Source organism: Octopus bimaculoides, chromosome 20 (assembly GCF_046866305.1).
Source record: "Octopus bimaculoides isolate indiv1 chromosome 20, ASM4686630v1, whole genome shotgun sequence".
NCBI classification, from domain to species: Eukaryota; Metazoa; Mollusca; class Cephalopoda; order Octopoda; family Octopodidae; genus Octopus; species Octopus bimaculoides.
The window spans coordinates 36,272,368-36,293,973 of record NC_142947.1 but is presented as its reverse complement, the minus strand read 5'-3'; the positions used below and the strand labels follow the sequence as shown (position 1 = coordinate 36,293,973).

General features: G+C 37.1%; 1 protein-coding gene across 3 annotated transcripts in view; it reads right to left on the bottom strand.

The window, feature by feature from the left end:
* Positions 1–21,606, bottom strand: part of LOC106877389 (sodium- and chloride-dependent glycine transporter 1) — a 55,121-nt gene that overhangs the window by 30,187 nt on the left and 3,328 nt on the right. For all 3 annotated transcript variants that reach the window (XM_089338355.1, XM_089338356.1, XM_089338354.1), the window contains 5 exons: positions 6,349–6,523; positions 5,657–5,788; positions 3,893–4,054; positions 2,623–2,725; positions 1,481–1,613 (listed from right to left, as the gene is read on the bottom strand). In XM_089338355.1, the coding sequence (XP_089194481.1) occupies positions 1,481–1,613; positions 2,623–2,725; positions 3,893–4,054; positions 5,657–5,788; positions 6,349–6,523 (705 nt within the window). The remainder of the gene's footprint in view (positions 1–1,480; positions 1,614–2,622; positions 2,726–3,892; positions 4,055–5,656; positions 5,789–6,348; positions 6,524–21,606) is intronic.

Here is a 21,606-nt window from a genome sequence, read left to right as displayed (position 1 = left end):
CTACCTCTTCCTCTCTCGCTCTCTCAAAGCATACACATGCAAGTACACAATCATTCAGTAAAATATAACTCATGTTCGTCAATGTTTTGTAAATTTACCACGATTTTCACTAGGGTGTTAGGGTTAGGGTTTTAGGGTCAGGGTTAGGGTTTAGGATTAATGTTACGGTTACGTTTTTTAGGGTCAGGGTTAGGGTTAGGGTTAGGGTTTAGGGTTAGTGTTAGGGTTAGGATTAGGTTTAGGATTAGGGTTGGGTAATCGTGCGGGTGTTAATCTGAAAAATTACAGATATGTGAAAAGTACCGACCCTGCCATCTATTATAACTTTTGTTGTTCTGTTTAATATATACATAGATTATGCCTCGAAAGAAGAGAGTTTGCTGGGGAAAGACAGCAACCGGTTTAAAATGACACCTTCTGCCCAATGTGATAGAATTCTAGCAAAACTGTTTAGCAACAGATCGACAGCAATTGCTTCATCACAAATTGACCCTGCTATGTATAATCAGGACAGCGCAAAAAGTTGTTTTGCACAAGTATTTCTATAGCCAATTACACGGATGAAATTTACGTATGCTTAATAATTTTACGCAAAACAGCCTTCAGACTTTCCCTATTAATTTCATCATCTTTTGAATTATGAACATATTTACATCATAAGGGTTTTTTCGTTGTAAGGCTTTCTTTTTTAGTTGATTTTCAGCTAGCAAAACTTATCGTAGATGGCATAATGAGTCGCACCCGGACAAGGTTGGGTTATACTGCTAGTATATATATATATATATATATATATATATATATATATATATATACCAACGCATACGTTGGAATGTGGTTTGTGGGGTCGGCCATGTGCCTCACTTCATAATTATTTTTTTTCATTCATTTTCGTTTCTCATCCGAATTTTATACTTATTTATCATCGATTATATGTTCCATTCGTCCCCCGACCCCTTGTCTGTCCTTGTATCGTCCACTCAGTTGGTTAGCAAGCTACTTACCACACATCCACTCCTGCGCCTACACACACACACACACACGCACACACACACACACACACACACACACACACACACACACACACACACACACACACACACACACACATTTGTCCAAAATCACGCCGGACGTGGAGGAGGAGAGAAAATGGCAATTCAGTGAAGGAGAAGTAGTGAGAGTAATAGTCCTGTGTGAAAGGGAGTGAGAGAAAGTAATAGCAATGAAAGAAAGGAAGGGGTGGAAATTTTATTTTCCGTATAATTTTCATGCCGTCATTTCTGACGGCACGAGCACGCTAGTTAGTTGATAAACACCAAATTGATGAGGGACGCTTACATGGCCATTAGAACTACTAGAAATAGCAACGAAATCTCTTCATCTTACTCTTCCCCGTCCCATAATGTAGAACGGTGATACAATCATGGACACACTGTGTAGAACACACACGTTATACATAAGAGAGGAATGAGAAATGAAATACCTTGCCTAAGGACTTGATGCCTCTGACGAGAACGACAAACACAACGAACCAGCTTAAAATAAGATTTACTGTTAGCTTCCACTGAAAGTTACCAGGGACGTCAATACCGCTGCTCTGTTTGAGGACGTTATTGCTGAAAGACATATAATCAGAGATCAGAAAAACAGGAAAAATACAGATATACAAATTGATAGCAATGGAATACGTACATACATACATAGATACACTATTGTCAAGTGTATTTCAGACTTCTACAGTCCACTTTGTCCCTGTACCCAACCCACTGTCCAGTATATTATCGTCCAACATTGTTCCAAATATTCCTGCTCTGTACTGTCTATTCTGTTTCTGCTGTAGATGGATTCGCAAGATGCAGAAATTCAAACTTATGATGAAACATAACATAATACGGTGATTTTTTTCGCAGTTCGTTGACTCCCACGACTCGCTATCCAGTTCCATTATTATCAACTTGAACTGCTAGCTCGAGTCATAGCGAATCTTTTATTAGCTGATAGCACAACCATGGACGCCGCCCCCCATGGACGCCGCCCCCCATGGACGCCGCCCCCCATGGACGCCGCCCCCCATGGACGCCGCCCCCCATGGACGCCGCCCCCCATGGACGCCGCCCCCCATGGACGCCGCCCCCCATGGACGCCGCCCCCATGGACGCCGCCCCCATGGACGCCGCCCCCCATGGATGCCGCCCCCCATGGACGCCGCCCCCCATGGATGTGTTACAATTACTCTCTTGATAGATCTTAGTAACTCTGACTGCTGATCTTCTAGGATTCCTGCACACAGCGTCATTATAAGAAGCATCATTGGCTCAGTTGAGCTCTTCTGCTACCTCTTCACAATCCACCATGCTGCAGTCCAATGACTTCCCCGTATCCTTGGCAGGGTGGCTGAACGGGTGCCATACCTTGTCAAAGGACAATCCATAACCATGCACGGTCGTCACATCGTGAGGTATTTTCAAAATAACAGCATACCCCAAATATCCGCATATAGTGATACACCTACCAAATTTCGCCTTATCTAAGATCAGTTTGACACTTCAATGACTCAGTTGACTACGGATTATATGAGGGAGGCATTTAGCTTAAGTAAGGAAGACCAAAGGAGTATTAACGTACACGAAGTAGTCTTCGCTGGGCGTTATGGTTCTGTTCAGTATGATATCGGTTTCCGTTGATGAAAAATTCATATTTTCACCTCTGTTTAGTAACGTTTCATTATCTGTGAATGATAATAAAAAAAAAGGAAAAATAATAATAATAGATTTACCAAAGATATGAACATGAAATTTGGCTTAGAAAAATGTGCCAAAGCAAACTTGAAAAGAGGAAAACTAGTTAAGTGTAACAACACCACACTAGATAAAGAAATAAGAGAATTAGACCAAAGCCAGACATACAAATACTGAAGAATCAATGAACGAAATACGATACAACACACGCAAATGAAAGAATACTATAGACGAGTTAGATTAATACTGAAATCAGAGCTCAATGCGAGAAACAAGATAAGAGGTATCAACACTCTAGCCGTCCCAGTAATAAGTTACAGGTACAATATTTTTAACTGGACTGTATATGAACTAATCAAAAATAGACAGGAAAACAAGAAAAATTATGGCTGGATTTAGGATGCACCACCCAAAATCTGATATAGAAATGTTATATACAACGTATAGAAGGTGACAGAGGCCTTATACAGTTAAAAACTATTACAAAATAACCACCACAGGTCTACAGAAATACCTACTTCAGAAGCAAGGAAAACAAATAGAAATAGCTTCAAAACACGAACAAAACAAAAAAAAAAACTGTTTTCAGTTTTGAAGGAAGCTGACAAATACAAAAAAAAGAAGTCATAGTACCTAACAAATATGAAGAAAAAGAAGAAACAACAAAAGCTATAAAACAATTGAAAGCCAAACCAAAACTGGAACAGCAACGGATCATGATAAAAGGATGGCAAGAAAAGCCCTTTCATGGCAAATACTGGGTAAAACTAAACAGAAAAGAAATAGACAAAGCAAAATCCTAACAATGGCTGTGACGATCAGGACTCAAAGCTGAGACTGAAAGATTTTTAATTGCAGCATAAGACCAAAGCCTTCCCACCAGAAATTACCAAAAATATGTAATGAAAAGAATGGATTTCTCCTGTAAGTCAAACTTCTAGCTGTATAACACTGTGTCACTCTGATTCTACAAGAGTACCTTTGTGCGTGAGAAACATTAGTTAAGCATTAAGGAAGTAGAATGAGCTTTTTGGAGACTTCGTAACCAAACTAAATTTCTCCTGAGTCTGTTCATTGGTTCACAGTAAAATAGACGAGAACGTAAAATAAAGAGAAGAAAAATGCATGAAGAAAGCAGATATATTTTGTTACTTAACTGATTCCGTCAAAACACTCCGGTGAACTATATTCTTTGTTACAGGCAGCGTATGGGAGCGTGCTGGTCATGGAAGCAAAAAGGTATGTGAAACAGTAGGTGATAATGACATTATAGTAGATGGTTATAAAGAATGAACACAGGACCATTGCATAACCGAAACCTGAAAGGAAAAGAAAAAAATTAATTGAATAAATCCTTTTGTGATAGGCACAAGGCCTGCAATTTTGAAGGAAAAGGCTAGTCGATTAAGCGATGCTGGTACTTAACCGGTACTTATTTAATCGATCTCGAAAGGATGAAAAGCAAAGTCAGCTTTAGTGGAATTTGAATTTAGAACGCACGGACAAAATTCCGCTAAGCATTCTAACGATTGTGCTAGCACACCGAACAAAATGGAAACAATAGTAAATATATGAAATAATAAGTATATAGATTATAAATATATAAAATAATAAATAAAAATACTCTCTTTTACTTGTTTCAGTCATTTGACTGCGGCCATGCTGGAGCACCGCCTTTAGTCGAGCAAATCGACCCCAGGACTTATTCTTTGGAAGCCTAGTACTTATTCTATCGGTCTCTTTCGCCGAACCGCTAAGTTACGGGGACGTAAACACAACACCATCGGTTGTCAAGCGAAGTTGGGGGGGACAAACACACACACACACACACACACACACACACACACACACACACACACACACACACACACACACACACACACACACACACATATATATATATATATATATACATATATACGACGGGCTTCTTTCAGTTTCCGTCTACCAAATCCACTCACAAGGCTTTGGTCGGCCCGAGGCTATAGTAGAAGACACTTGCCCAAGGTGCCGCGCAGTGGGACTGAACCCTGAACCATGTGGTTGGTAAGCAAGCTACTTACCACACAGCCAATAAACATTGGAAAAAAGATTGGATTATTTGGAAATTATCATGATCGATACTGTTAGCGTTGCAGAGCAGTGGATTGGTGAAAATAATCAGTAATGCAAGGTGACGAACTCGCGAAACGTTAGAGCTGTCGGCTATGGATAAAAGAGGTTTCAGCACAGCCATTTTGGCGCTGCCTATTTGGCGTTTCTGATAAGAAGCTGACTTATTTTAATGTTTCTCCCGTTCTCTCCTTCCAGTTTTCCCACCCCTCTGGTTATGTTTGTGAGCATATTTCTCTTTGTGTATAAAGAGAGAGAATGTGTTTTATAAATTAATAATTCGTGATGTCGTTGAATTAATAATTCGTAATGTCGTTCTCTATTTCTCTCTCTCTCTCTTCATTTCTTTCTTGCTCTAATCTGTATTACTATATCTCAGCACGGGCGCACGTGTGCATTTGTCTCTAGCGTCAAAACTGCCGCCAAAACAGGTTGAATGTGCAGTCACCCATGCCAAATGAGCTATTCCAAATAACTGTACCCAATTGTTTCATTCCAGTCGGATAAAATACCCTGCGATACTGGCTGACGTTCCTATATTTCAGTAATTCTGGGGTTAAAAACCAACGGTTCTTTCTCCATTTGGGAGAAATATTAAAAATAAAACCAGAAGGACATAGATGTAAGCACACACATATCAATATTTCAACAGGTTTAACACGTAGCAATATTATATACTAGAATGTATTTCGTGAATCATGAAATGAAAAAAGAATGTCCCATCCCGAGTAAAAATTATTCCAGCGCCAAAACAGTATACTATGATAGACTTAGTAAGAGTTGAGTTTATCAACGACGTACAATTGTACCTTTTAACAAAGGGATCGATCGCCAAATGGTTATCGGTCCAAGGCTTGCAAACTGACCAAAGGAAAGCTCCAGAAAAAACAATGGCATTCCTACAAGAAGCTGCATAATCCAGTATGGTATAAGGAATGCGCCTGCAAATAAGAAAAGAAATCAAAATATAATGGCATTTATATATATATATATATATATATATATATATATATATATATATATATATGCATAGAATGTTTGAAGTGATGTACAGATATTGTATATTAAGAGAAAGGAGGCAGCCAGAATTCTGGATAATTTTTTATTTTTAGCGCTTTCATCCATTCAGGAGGAGCTTATAAAATAAATTTTACAGGAAGCTTTTGGGCTTTTATACAAATGGAGAGGAAGAGAGGTGAAAGAGAAAACACTCCTGCGCCTGTAATTTTTAAATTCTTAAAGGAAAGGAGAGATGATTTCAGTGAAATAATTAATTTCATAGATAAAAAATATCAATTTATTCGCTTAGGGGTAAATCAGATCTCTATTAGTAATCATAGTGAGGGTCGCAGTCATGTTTCGGTATTATTGAACCTCATCAGCGATAATGATTTGTTTTTATTTACATATGTAGTTGCAAAAAGTTTTGGTCAGTAGTATAATAATTTGCATAATTTGTTATATATTTTAATTATGCAAACTATTACCACCGTTTACTTACCACCTCCATTCTTGAAAACTAAGTACGGGAAACGCCACACATTGCCTAATCCAACAGAATAGCCAATACAGGCGAGGATAAATTCTATTTTACTGTCCCAACTGCCTCGTGACATTGCATCAGTGTCTTTAGGGATATTCGCTTCTTCAACATTTGTAGTTATCTTGGGTTTTGACTGAAACAAGCAAAAACAAAAACAAAAACAAAAAAAAGATAAATAAGAGAGAAAATATTTAAAAAATCCCTTCTCGCGTGACGTACGTGACTATCACAATCACAGATTATGAAATATTTAAGCTGTACTATATCTGGAACACTTACAAGGATTGTATTAATTAGTTCTTCACAGTAAAGCACGGCTCCCCGGGCAAATATTAAGCGAAACATTTTTTACTTGGAATATTAATTGAATATTTTGAAGAGGATCCAAATCTGTGACGTACGTGACAGCATGAAAATATCTTTCTTTTTTTTCACCCGATAACATTGGTTTTAAATTTTGGCAGAAGGTCAGTAATTTGGGGAGAGGGGGTAAGTCAATTACTTCGACACCAGTACTCAACTGCTACGCATTTTATCGATCCCGAAAGGATGAAAGGCAAGGTCGACCTTGGCAGCATTTGAATTCAGAACGTAAAGCCAGAAGAGATGCCGCATAGCATTTTATCTAATGCAGTACTGATTCTGTCAGCTTGCTGCCTTAATAATAATAATAATAATAATAATAATAATAATAATAATAATAATAATAATAATCCTTCTACTATAAGCACAAGGCCTGAAATTTTGGGGGAGTAACTAGTCGATTACGTCGACCTTAATGTTTCACCGGTACTTAAGTTATCGACCCCGAAAGGATGAAAGGTAAAGTCGACCTCGGCGGAATTTGAACTCAGAACGTAGCAATGGGCGAAATACAGCAAAGCATTTCGTCCAGCGTGCTTACGATTCTGCTAGCTCGCTGCCTTGTGCAAGTGTGACGGTAGAACCCCTACAAAAATCAGTATTACTTGGAACTGCAAGAATTCTTCGCAGGGCTCTTGAAGCATAACCAGTAACCAAGTGTCAGCTGTGGACAGCTGACACTTTCCATCATACCCAGCAAAATAAACTGTGAGCTTTTCATTACATGATTAAAAAATAACAACAACAACAAAAACAACAACAACAATAATGATAATCCTTCCTATTATAGGCACAAGGCATGAAATTTGGGGAGTAGGGTTAAATCTATTACATCGATCCTAGTACACAACTGGTACTTATTTTATCAACCCCGAAAGGATGAAAGGCAAAGTCGACCCTGGCATCACTTGAACTCAAAACGTAAAGACGAACGAAATACCGCTAACCACTTTTCCCTGCGTTCTAACGATTTGCCTCCTAACCGCCCCAAAGCGAAATACTTACAGCCCCTAGGTTTCCTAGACTGCTACCCATCTAAGTACTAACTAGGCTCGAATTCCTCTGAATTTTTCTAGAGTAGTATAAAAAGCCACGTTGGGTCTATTCATACTGATCTTGAAATATAGAAAAAGAAAAACAAAAGCGTTAATGAGTTTTCTGAACAGCATTCTGCGATCATAATTCTCATTTACTTTGTGTGACGTGCATGGCTAAAGTTGATGTAACATTTTCAAGACATATTTTCTATGTATAGTTGCAGGCCTGGCAACTATAGTAAGAGGCTTGCTTCCCAGATGCATGGTTCCAGGTTCAGTCCCACTGTGTGGAATCCTGGGAGAGTGTCTTCTACTATAGCTACGCACCGACCAAAGCCTTGCGACTGGATTTGGTAGACGGAAACTGAAAGAAGCCCATCTGTATGTGTGTATTCTTTTATTTGTTTTAGTTATATAACTGTGGCCATGTTGGAGCACTGCGTTATGTAATAACTATTTAATAATACATAATAATAGTAATATATATACTCCGATTAAAGCGACGTTTACTTAAACAATTGACTGAAAAATGTTGAGCTAATTCCCAACTAGAATCGAACCCGCAAATCAACGCTTTCATGGCTCCTTGCGCATCCGATTGAGCCAAAATGATCACCCATAAATTTTCAGTCAAATTAAAGTATTGTTTTTTTCTACAATATATATATATATATATATATATATATATATATATATATATATATATATATATATATATATATATATATATATATATATATATATATATATATATATATATATATATATATATATATATATATATATATATATATATATATATATATATATATATATATATATATATATATATATATATATATATATATATATATATATATGTATATATATATATATATATATATATATATATATATATATGTATTTGTATATATATATATATATATATATATATATATATATATATATATATATATATGTATATATATATATATATATATATATATATATATATATGTATATATATATATATATATATATATATATATATATATATATATATATATATATATATATATATATATATATATATATATAAGTGATGAAATTACAGCGACTAGGATGCATAATTGCATACGGAGCAATGTGTAGTTGCTGCAGTTGAAACATATGTCTGTCATTGTTATTTATGCCGTAGCAAAACGTTTTGTTTTTCTATTAAAAAGTTTTGCTACGGCATAAATAACAATGACAGACATATGTTTCAACTGCAGCAACTACACATTGCTCCGTATGCAATTATGCATCCTAGTCGCTGTAATTTCATCACTTACGACGTTTTCAAAACGAACTAATTCAAACAAGCTTCCAGTTAAAGATTATAGCGTTACCTTTTAGATCAAATTGAATTTTGGTCTTATAATCAACTCTACTGGTATTGTATTGATGAATTCTTCACAGTAAAATGTGAAGAATCGTGGTTTATAAAATGTTCATTCATCTTATAATGAATTGTAGCAGTTTTGTTTACATTTTACTGTATGGAGTACATTATTTATGTATATGTCTGTCTGTCTGTCTGTCTGTCTGTCTGTCTGTCTGTCTGTCTGTCTGTCTGTCTGTCTGTCTGTCTGTCTATCTATCAATCTATCTATATGTATATATATACGCTAACCACATCCGCTTCACAGTAAATTCATAATTTACAAAGATTCTATTGAAGAGCGTTCATATTTCTTAACTTGAGATTATTCCTGAAATCGACCGGTAATTGTTACACAATGCCCTCGGTTTATATGCCAGTAATGCTAAAACCAGCGTTTTGGGCCTAAAAACTTCACCTCGGCCTATACGCCGACTTGACAAATATGCAGGTTTATACGGTATGTACACACACACACACCTGCACACTCACACACACATACACACACACACACGTGATCGTATTTTGGTAAACCATATTATTTCCTCATAACTAAAAGTTTCTCGCAATTGATGTTACTCAATTGTACTCATCGGCAAGTCTGAACGTTATATGTAACACACAGACACACACGAACATACACATACATATTTATATATGTTTATAAGTGTGTGTATGTGTATGTGTGTGTGTGTTCTATGTTTCTCCATTTATGTAAACGAATGTGTTTCACTATGTTTTTTTTTGTTTTTGTGTTTATGTATGTTTTATACTAGCTATTAAATTTTACAGGTTTTGCAGAACATAGATTTTCTTATTGAAATGTAGATTTTATGTTGAAGATCGTAAACCGGTTTAGTTTTATGACTTAACAACGTTAATTTTAAAGCTGGCCGTTAGAATGTGTACGGAAATACCAATTATCATATTTTTCACAAAGATTTATGTTGATATTTATGTGTGTATGAAAGCACGTAGGTATTCACCTTACATACAAACATACATACATACATGCATACATACATAAGTGATGGCTGCCTACTCGTTTGACGAGTATGACCATCGCTAACAGATGTGTCAGCAATGCTCGTGCACGTGTTCTAAGCCGAGCGCGGTTTGCTCAGCATCACAACGACTCTCACTGGCAATATTAAGAAACCCCAAAACAAGCAAAATGTGAGATATCTGGCTCAGTAGAGCAGCGGGTTTAATATACGAGTTAGCCTTTTCCTAGAGGGATGTCTTCACAAAGACCAGGGGTCCTCCATTCCCGGTCGGCTTAGTGCACCCTCGGATACCAATCCGAATATTTCTACGTTTCGGCACATCCATCCATCCATCCATCCAGCCAGCCATCCAACCAGTCAGCCATTCATTCATACATGCATCCTTCTACCCATACATACATCATATGCAATGTCTGGAAATGAGATTGGAATGCCATCTTCCTATAGAGCATAATGTTGTGGACAAAACATAAAACAATACAATTTGCAGAAAGAGCACTCTTGAATGTAATCGCATTAGAAGTTTCAATAATGAAAAATGTCAGATCTACCACAATACGAAAGAATAATGGTGGAATGCTTTTGTTTAAAATCTATGTAAAATATAGAGATGAGGGAAGAAACATTGAACATATCTACACAAATGTGCCTCACCAACTTTGTTCCCTCATAAAATCCAGAAAAATGGATATTTATTAATGACATTCTTTTACAAATATGCTTCAGATGGTGCAGAATCTGTTTATATCGGAATTTGTTATAAATAGTTTTCTCCGAAGATGGGGAGAGAAGTTTTGAAAAATTCACATGAGTCGGGTTTGTTTCCTCTTAACTTCCAGCAAAATGGCTATTTTGTAACGAATTTTCTATAAATACTTTTCAGATGATGTAGATTACGATTTTATCGGAATTTAATATGTAAAACAAAAATTGATAGGCTTGCACACATAAATACTGACACACATCACAATTTCATTTTGTGACGTGTGTCAGTATGTATCTGTGCGGCCTCATCCATTTTGGCGGGCTCACACACAAAGGTCCAGGAAAACACAAGTCAAAATGATGAAAATGAGGTACAAAAACATTAAGTCCAGAAATGCATAGGCATAAAATATATGAGATCCCACTAATCTTTTTACACAACTTGTTTTTCAGCATAACACCCGTCTCCTAAAAACTAAGACGGGATTTTCTTTTTATTCAAAATACGGAAATAAATACCGACAGCTGTTCTTGCCGACGTTCTAACAACTTCGTCAATTTCCCTTCTCTTTGTACCATAACGTTGTGTTGTTGTTGGCACTCCGACGCTTACGACGTCGAGGGTTCCAGTTGATCCGATCAACGGAACAGCCTGCTCGTGAAATTAACGTGCAAGTGGCTGAGCACTCCACAGACACGTGTACCTTTAACGTAGTTCTCGGGGATATTCAGCGTGACACAGTGTGACAAGGCTATCCCTTTGAATTACAGGCACAACAGAAACAGGAAGTAAGAGTGAGAGAAAGTTGTGGTGAAAGGGTACAGCAGGGTTCACCACCATACCCTGCCGGAGGTCGTGGAGCTTTAGGTGTTTTCGCTCAATAAACACTCACAACGCCCGGTCTGGGAATCGAAACCGCGATCCTACGACCGCGAGTCCGCTGCCCTATAACGTTGTGTAAACTGTAAATATTGAACATTATTTTTTATCTCTGAAGTTGTGGTTTATAGTCTGAAATATTACAATCTTATTAACAACAAAAATCGTTTACAACCTATGTCAGATATTTTATTAGACTTACGTTTCTGTGTAGTTTTTATACAGTTTAAATAGATTTTCGTATTTAGATCTTATATTAGGATGTTGATATTGCTATTTAACCCAATATTAGCTCTGTCTGAGTAGATCTATGATCAAGAGTGTTCCAGCCATGAACGTCTCGTCTTTTCCTTATTGCGTAGCTTTGACTACATTATTTAATATTTAATTACGAATATTCGTCTGCCATTTCTAGTTAGTCAGGCGACCACGTAAAAGATCACTTACCGGTTTCAACTCTTATGTATGGAAACCATATAAAGGAGTTAGATTTTAATGAAGGATACTGACAGAGACAATCACGTGTGAGACTCTTGAGAGTCACTTGTAGGGGAGACAACTGACGTCATCGAAATTAACGTTTTTACATTGCTGAATGCCACGTTGATTACTCGCTGCCACACAGAGAGCATCGGAAATAAACAAATACACCTTGGAAGAGCGTGTTTGTTTCTCGGTTTTTCACTGAGGAAATCCATATTGTCTCTCCTTTGCGATATCACTCATAGAATCCACAAATCTTTGATAAACCCTCTCACTTGCACTGGAACAGAGTTTTTCTGTTCACACATTGGTAAATAGTAGACTTTTTAATTTTTTTTTTGGCTTAAAGGGCCCTATATTTGCAAGTGAATGCTCCAATCTCCACTGTGTTACTTTGAAGAACGACATTGGTTTCAAATTTTGGCACAAGGCCAGCAATTTCAAGGAACGGGGCGGTTAAGTCGATTACATCAACCCATGTACTCGACTGGTACTTATTTTATCGACCTCGGAAAGATGAAAGTCGAAGTCGACCTCGGCTACATTTGAACTCAAAACGTAAAAACGGACGCAATGCCGCTGAGCATTTTGGCCGACATGCTAACGATTCCGCTAGCTAATCGTCTTTGAGGAACGATATTGATTTCAAATTGGGGCACAAGGCCAGCAATTCCGGGGGAGGGGATAAATCGATTACATCGACTCCAGTGCTCAACTGACACTTATTTTATTAACCCCCAAAAGGATAAAAGGCAAAGTCGACCTAGGTGGAATTCGAACTCAGAACGTAAAGATGAGCAAAATGCCGCTAAGCATTTTGTCCGGCGTGTTAACGATTCTGTCAGCTCATCATCTTAATATTCTTTTTTCCAGGAACGATATTGCCTTGTAGTTTGTAGAAGTCCCGACTGTTGAAATAATCGGGTTAAAAAAAGCGAGTTGCTTTTCGGTGGTGGAATAGTAATGGCGGCGGCGGTGGTAGTGGTGGTGGGTGCTGTTGCTAGCAGCCGGTCCGGCTGTTGTCTCTTATTACGTTTGCACTAATTTCAATGCTACTGCCATTGATGTCAGTGACATCAGAGGTGTTACTGTTGTTGCCATGGTCAGACTTGACGATGATAGTAAGTGTTTACTTAGCTGTTGTTAATATTTTCTTAACAGACTTTGAGCCATACTCGAGAGCTTTTACATTTGGCATAATGAAGAGGGGGCGTTTTCTCTTTTTTACTCCTCATTCTTCCATTTTCCCTTACTACTCTCTGTTTATCGTCACTTGACGCCATTTTAAAATTTCATTATTAAAAAAAGGAAATATATATATATATATTCTTTTATTTGTTGTAGTCATTGGATTGCTGCCACGTTGTGGGAGACCGTTCTTAAGGGTTTAGTCGAACAAATCAAACCCAGGGCTTATTTTTTTATTTAGGGTCAGATACTTATATATATATATATATATATATATATATATATATATATATATATATATATATATATATATTGTAGGACACAATGTGAGACGACTGCTGTTATCGTTAGGCCTAACTCATCGTAAGGTAAATACCACCATGACCGATATCCAAACTACAGTGGAGAAGGCTAGCCACTGGATTTGGTTAAAAAGAGACGATGAGCGATGGCTAGAGAAATATTGAGCTTTGTTTAATAATCAGTTGATCTAGCAAGCGGGGCCTCATATCAGTGAGGGGGGCCGGTGCGCATTGATGCCGTCAAGAGGTAGGCCCCGAAACGGCGCGCATTCTCTCCTGATGACCCCATACACTTGCTGGCTTCCGGTATGAGGAGTTCTTGACTGGTAGCACTTGCATGTGCGAGTTGTTTGCAAGATATATAGATATATATATATGTATATATATATGCATATATGTATGTATGTATATATATATATATATATATATATATATATATATATATATACACACACACATACATACATACATACATACATACATACATATATATATATATATATATATATATATATATATATATATATATATATATATATATATATATATATATATATATATATATATATATATATATATATATATATATATATATATATATTTCCAGCAATACCTCTGACGAAAGTAGCATTAATTTTCTTAGGTCGTTCAATTCACCTCAATTCATCAATAGACCAGTTGAGTAAACCTATCAGTAATGTACCTATAATGATTACTTGAAACAGCTGTAAGCCAAATTTGTTCTTATAAAGGAATTATATGTAATGACCATTATTTTTAATTTGTTTCTTATATATCACTCTGTAAAAACCAGTTTATCTGGTGCCCGCCCACGGATTTACAATATAGAATTGTGATGAACCATAACTTGGAAACCTACCAAAAAGTTACTCGGAGTTCTTTACTAATCTAACTAATATTGTTAACCTGGTGTACCAACTGAGAGCTTATGAAGTATTTTGCATATATATATATTATAACATTTAAAAGAAATATTACATAAGAAACACGAAATTTAAAACAGAGAGCAAACGGCGAAAATAAAAATATCGAGAATGTAAATTACGAGAATAGACCTTACACGTGGTAAATAAAGTGAATAATAAAACACATCAAAATCAAAGGCAAGAAACATCAACTGGCAAATAAAAACCGAAGCAAAAGAAAACATTCAGAAATATGAATAAAGAGGAGGAATATGAACAAGTTTTAAGAACAGAACATTTTAAAGATAGGAAGCCGAGCACGATAAATCGAAAGGTGAAAGAAGTTATTAAATTTAAAATTAACAAAAGATTTTACTGTAGCTCAATGAAAATACCCCGCAAGGATAGAGCTTAACGATAAAATAGCAACAATAGTAAAACGAGCTAATCTGGACAAGGCAGATTTAAATCTGGCTACCACAGATAGAGCAGCTGGTTCAATAAAATAATTCGTGCAGCGAATACATTAGTTTTGAAGTAAAGTCGATGCTCACTCGGGTCAACACATACAGGAATATTGGTTTCAAAGCTGGCAAGTTGGCAGAAACGTTAGCACACTGGGCGAAATGCTTAGTGGCATTTCGCCTGTCTTTACGTTCTGAGTTCAAATTCCGCCGAGGTCGACTTTGCGTTTCATCCTTTCAGGGTCGATAAATTAAGTACCAGTTACGCACTGGGGTCGATATAATCGACTTAATTCCTTTGTCTGTCCTTGCTTGTGCCCTCTATGCTTAGCTCCCTGTGGGCAATAAACAAATAAGAAATGTTAGCATACCGGGCAAAATGCTTAGCGGTATTTCATGTCTTTACGTTCTGAGTTCAAATTCTGCCGAGGTCAACTTTGCCTTTCATCCTTTCGGGGTCGATAAATTAAGTACCAGTTGCGTACTGGCGTCGATCTAATCGACTGGCCCCCTCCCCCAAAATTTCGGGCCTTGTGCCTGTAGTAGAAAAGAATATTGGTTTCAAATTTTGGCACAAGGACAGCAATTTTGGGGGGAGGGGGTAGATCGACCCCAGTACGCAACTGGTACTTATTTTATCGACTTCGAAAGGATGAAAGGCGAAGTTGACCTCGACGGGATTTGAACATAGGCTGCAAAGACGGACGAAATGCCGCTAAGCATTTTGTCCGGCGCGGTTTACGATTCTGCTAGCTTGCCGCTTTAAACACACAGGAATTCTGAAAACCAAGCAAACAACGCGAAGACAAACAGACAGAAAAAAAAAAAAAGAATTTCAGTAAACGTAACTGAACTCGTAAGCACACAGTTAGAGAGAGGGAGAGAGGCAGAGAGGAAGAGAGAGGGTGATAGAGCGAAGGAGCGGGAAAGAGGGAGAAAAGGAGCTATAGAAGAGGAGCGGGGAAGAGAGAGAGAAGGTGGGATAGAGAGGGAGAGAGAGAGGAGGAGGAGAGAAGAAGGGACAAAGAGAAAGAGAGAGAGAGAGAGAGAGAGAGAGGGAGAGAGGGAGAGCAGATAGAGAGAAGGGGAGAAAAAGAGAGAGAGAGGAATAGAGAGAATGAGAAAAAGAGGGAAAGAAAGAGAGAGAGACAAAAAAAGAGAAGGAAAGAAGGAATGAAGAGAAAGTGTGAGAAGAAAGAGAGAGGAATAGATGGAGAGAGAGAGGGAGAGAGATAGAGATAGAAAAAAGAGACAGAGAGAGAAATAGATAGATGGAGAGAGAGAGAGAGAGAGAGAGAGAGAGAGAGAGAGAGAGAGACGGAATACCCAAAATCAAAAGAACGTCTGGTAACAGATCTTCGCTAAAGCACGGAAAACCCACCATTATGAAAAGTGACAACCGTTCTTTGAACAAAAGGAAGAGTTTGTCTCCAATCGAAAACGAATTCATCACGAACCGAATAAGAAATAAAACAGAACTTAATGCAGCCCCAATAGCAAGAGACATAAAATTCTTTGTGTGTGTGTGTGTGTGTGTGTGTTATGAGTAATGAAGGATCACCATAGACGAAAATGTTCAAAACAAGAAGCGTAGCACTTGAGCAGTTGTGAGAGGCCGTATCATCTCACAACAAAGCCCAAATGCTTGTAAACAGAAAATCAAAACAAAAACAAAAACAAAACAACGCGAAAAGGAATAACACTGTGTAGCACAATTCTTGTCTTTGGGAAGCAACTGTTATTTCGTATTTGCTGACCCCTAGAAAGTATGAAAAATAGCTAATATTTCCTTCACACTTTGCTTTTATTACATTTATTCAAACCCTAAAGAATCCCTCTCAACACATGGCTATAATGCTCCCCTACTACTCCTGCTCATGATTAGAGATGCACACATCGCCAGCCACTAAGAGACATGTTCAAGTGGTTAAGGTCAAACAACTGACAGTCAAATCAGTATTGAGCAGAATATTTGCTATTACGATATTTCTGCTTCAGCAACTCAGCGCTGAATCTGTTTGAAATGTAATGGAAAATAGGTCAGTTTTAAAACAATGATGTCTAGGTCACAAAAGCTAAGTTTGCAGGGAATAGTAGTCATTTCCTTTGATTTCCAGATAAAAGCAAATAGGAAATAACACTTACTGATCAAAGAAAAAAAAAAAAAATGTAAGAAAACAAAACAAATAACATTATTTTTTTTACACAGTGTAATTGGAAGGTAGCGTGAAACGATAAAATTCCTCACTTCTGGTTCAACTATTTAAAAAGGACACGGTGAAACATAACAGCAGGTCTGTTATTGGAAGAATCAGAAACTACACCGGAAAGGTACATTAAAGGAGGGATGAGGGCATCTAATCTTCAAGACAAACAAATCTAAGAAATCCCACACGTGACCTGCCTGCCTTGAACTCATAAATTTCTTACACACACTACCGCAGAAGATAAATGACAACCGGAATTAACATTAAAAAAAAAAAGATTCCTGAACAGAAGGGATGCTAGTTTAGTTCTTATGATTGTAAAACTTCATTATTAATCAACTTGTTAAGACTGGAATAATGTTTGCCTCTCAAACCCTCTTTCATGGGGCCGAAGAGATGATAGTCCAGTGACGATCATAGTCCAGTGACGATCATAGTCCAGTGACGATCATAGTCCAGTGACGATCATAGTCCAGTGACGAGGAAGTGAAAACTGTAGTGAAGATGTGGCTCAAAGAACAGTCAACAGAATTTTACGGGGCAGGGGTACATGCTCTCATTCGAAGGTGGAACATTGTTATTGAGAGAAACGGTGACTATGTTGAGGGATGTGATCCACAGAGGACCAGTTTCATTTTGATGTATGATACATGTTCCTGTGTTGGTTATTATACCTGTCCTAAACAAAATGGCATTACTTTTTGACTCACCCTCGTATTAGACGCATTCCTGGGGCTGGTATGTAAACATTAAAGATTTGTAGGAATGCGTCTAATATGTAAATTGTTATATCCAATAACTTAACACCGTTGTATACGGTGGCTATATAAGCAATGTGTTCGGAGGCAATAGTGGGTTAGATGAGTGTTGATGAAGGGGCAACAAACCCCGAAATATGGCATATACACTCATTACCCACTTTTATCTTCGATCACAATGTCTGTTTACATGCGACGTCTCAATACGAAACGCTGTAGCAAAAATCAGTGCTGGCTATAAGTTCTATAGAATTTCTGTAGAAATAATCTTAACAAAATAAGGAAAATTATTAAACAGTACTAATATGATGACAAAAGAATAGAGATAAGAAAATTAGATTTAGACACAGATTTATAAATACAGAGGAATTAAGTGAACTAGACTGAGTAAAACATACGTATATGAAAGAAAAGTAAGGATGCTTGAAACAGATAAATGCAAAGATTAAGGTAATAAGGGCCAATCCTAAAGGTTTTCCAGTAATCATTTATAGTTATTATATAAGACATTAAGTGAATAAAATATAGAGTAGATAGGAAAACAAGTAATATTTTGATTGCATTTAGAATACACATCCATTAAAACTGACACGAAGAGAATATATTTACCAGGGAAAAAGACAGAGGCTCTTCTGCAATAGAAAATTATTACAAAATAGCTATTGCCGGATTAGAAAAATAGTTTGTACAAATCATAGGAAACTAATATAAATAGTTACAAATTATTAAAGATGTATTTCGTTTTCAAAGAAGCCGACAAATATAAAATTGAGACTGACTTATCAGATAATTGTGAAGAAAATGGTGAACAACGACAGAAGTTGTTAAAAACCTAAAAATAAAGTTGGAACTGGGACCGCAGAATGTTATTCTAAATCGGTGGTACGAAAACCAACTATATGGCGAATACCTGACAAAATTGAACAAAAAAGAAATGGACAAAGAATAAACAAACAAAACAAAAATAAGACAACATTAATTGAGAAATACATGGTTTAAAACTGAAACAACATAATTTTTTAGTGCAGTATAAAAAGAAAGCTTTCCTCAGCAGAAACTGTCAAAAACATAATGAAGTAGAATTACAAAATACATTTGCAGGATATGTAGAGTACATACTTTTGATATTCAAAACAGAATATGTATAAGTTATGAAGAAAAAGAAACAAAACATTGTTTCTCGATCTCTCATACACTGGAATTACCTAGCATTGTGAAATACTGACAGAGAAAAAAGAAGTTTGTATTAGCATACACATAAATTTAAAATGTCATATTGAATGAAACAGTGGCTATAAATTGGGATATAATTCACACAGACACGGCAGTTTAGAAAAATAGTTTGGATATTGTCAATATCAATGACCACCAGTAAAAGAAATATTTCCTAGTCACTTCCAATAGACAATAATGTAATACTAAAAGAAATAGGGAGATTATCCAAATGTAAAGATATTGAAATAAAGATAACCGGTGTATCGAGATTGAAAACAGAAACAACTCCCGTTGCAATAACTTCCTTTCGAATGGTGAAAAAAACCCCAAACCCAAAAGACAAACAGATACGGACAAATCACGAAAAAAAAAAAGGAGAAAAAAAAGATATGTATAATATATGACCAAAACTCCAGAACTTACAAATTTGTCAAATTTACAGAAAGTAGCACAACTTGTACTGCATATATATTACGTAGAGGACATTAAATACAACAGAAAACACTCAACGGCATTTCACGATTTATAAGGTTGGCAGGACAGAATGGAATTCGGTGACCGTTGTACTGCATACTGTGAACGTGGAGCGGAGAAAGAAGGCTGTTGGAGAGACAGGTTACCGTCAGAGAGAGGGAATATTGTAGGTAAAATTGAAGACGGTGACTTCGAGGCCGAGTTCGACGGCGAAAGATGGACAGTGGAGTATTTTTGGAAAGAACAACCCCACAAACTGAAAAACAGGGTGTGTTGGTCATCTGAGAAAGGTCGGGTTGACTGCAAAGCCATCGGAGGTTATAGAAGGAAGAACGGTGTTGGGACACAGGCTCGAAAAGATAAAGCAGATAGATTCGTGTTTCGGAGAGGAAATCAAATCCCAGACCTGTGTAAGGATATGAATAGACGAGAGTTGTTCTCGATGTGTGGGTAGCTGGTGGGACACTATCCTGTTTCAGGATGGCTCCGAACGGCATGTAGCTACATCAAGTTGAGTGCTTTTCACGAAAAGATGAAAGGTAAAGTCGACCTGTGTGGAATTTGAACGCAATTCAGAATGTAAAGACAAACAAAATGACGGTGTGCATTTTGTTCGGCGTGGTAACGATTCTGCCGGCACGCTACCTTCTCAATTATAACAATAATAATCCTTTCTGCTGTAGGGATAAGGCCTGTTTTTTGGGGGGCGGGGGAGGGGGAAGCAGATTTATCGACCCCAAAAGGATGAAAGGCAAAGTCGACCTCAGCGGAATTTGAACTCAGAACGTAGGGACGGACGAAATATCACTAAGCATTTCATCCGGCGCGCTAACGATTCCGCTAGCACGCCACCTTCTCAATAATAATAATAATAATAATAATAATAATAATAATAATAATAATAATAATAATAATAATAATAATAATAATAATAATAATAGTAGTAGTAGTAGTAGTAGTAGTAGTTGTAATAATAATAATAATAATAACTGCACGCATATTGCGTAAAATACTGTCTGCCTGAGGTCTTTGTTGTGACAAACCCCCGGTAGACACAATATTTTCAATTAACAGCTTCACGATACTGTATACTGTGCGACGTCTATGATGATGATGATGATGATGATGATGATGATGATGATAATAATAATAATAATAATAATGATGATGATGATGATGATGATGATGATGATGATGGTGATCTCTAATATAGGGCCAAGGCAAGCAGTTGGAGAGGAGCTGGTTAGTCGATAGCATCGACCCACGTACGAGACTGGTACTTTATTTTATCGACACCAGAAAGATAAAAGGCAAAGGATTCTCTCAGCAGAATTTGAGCATAAAGAGTTGAACAATATTGTTTTCTTTTGTTAACCCCTGGGGGCGGTACAGGACAATACAACGTGGGATAACATAGAGGCAGGGGGCGTAGAAAAAGAAAAAAATGAGCAGCAAAAATAAATTTCAAAAATGAATAATTCCCTCCCAAAAGACGGAGACATCCGAGGGGCTACTCGTTGAAACCCCACAAAACCACGGTGGCCCTGGTCACTAGGGCAACTCGTTCATCGGACTATTCTTGTCACATTCACCAACCTTTCAACAAATTTGCTTGAAGGCGGCACTTCCCACTTCACACTCACTTTGCTTTTCAAGTGGAACTTGAAAAAGGTTGATGAGTGCTTGGCTAAAGAGTAAAGTGTCTGTATCCAGCCTTTTCAATCTGTCCAACCACTCAACCGCTTTCCCTGAATAAGAAATGTTTTTTCTTTTTTTTACTTGTTTGAGTCATTAGACTGTGGCCA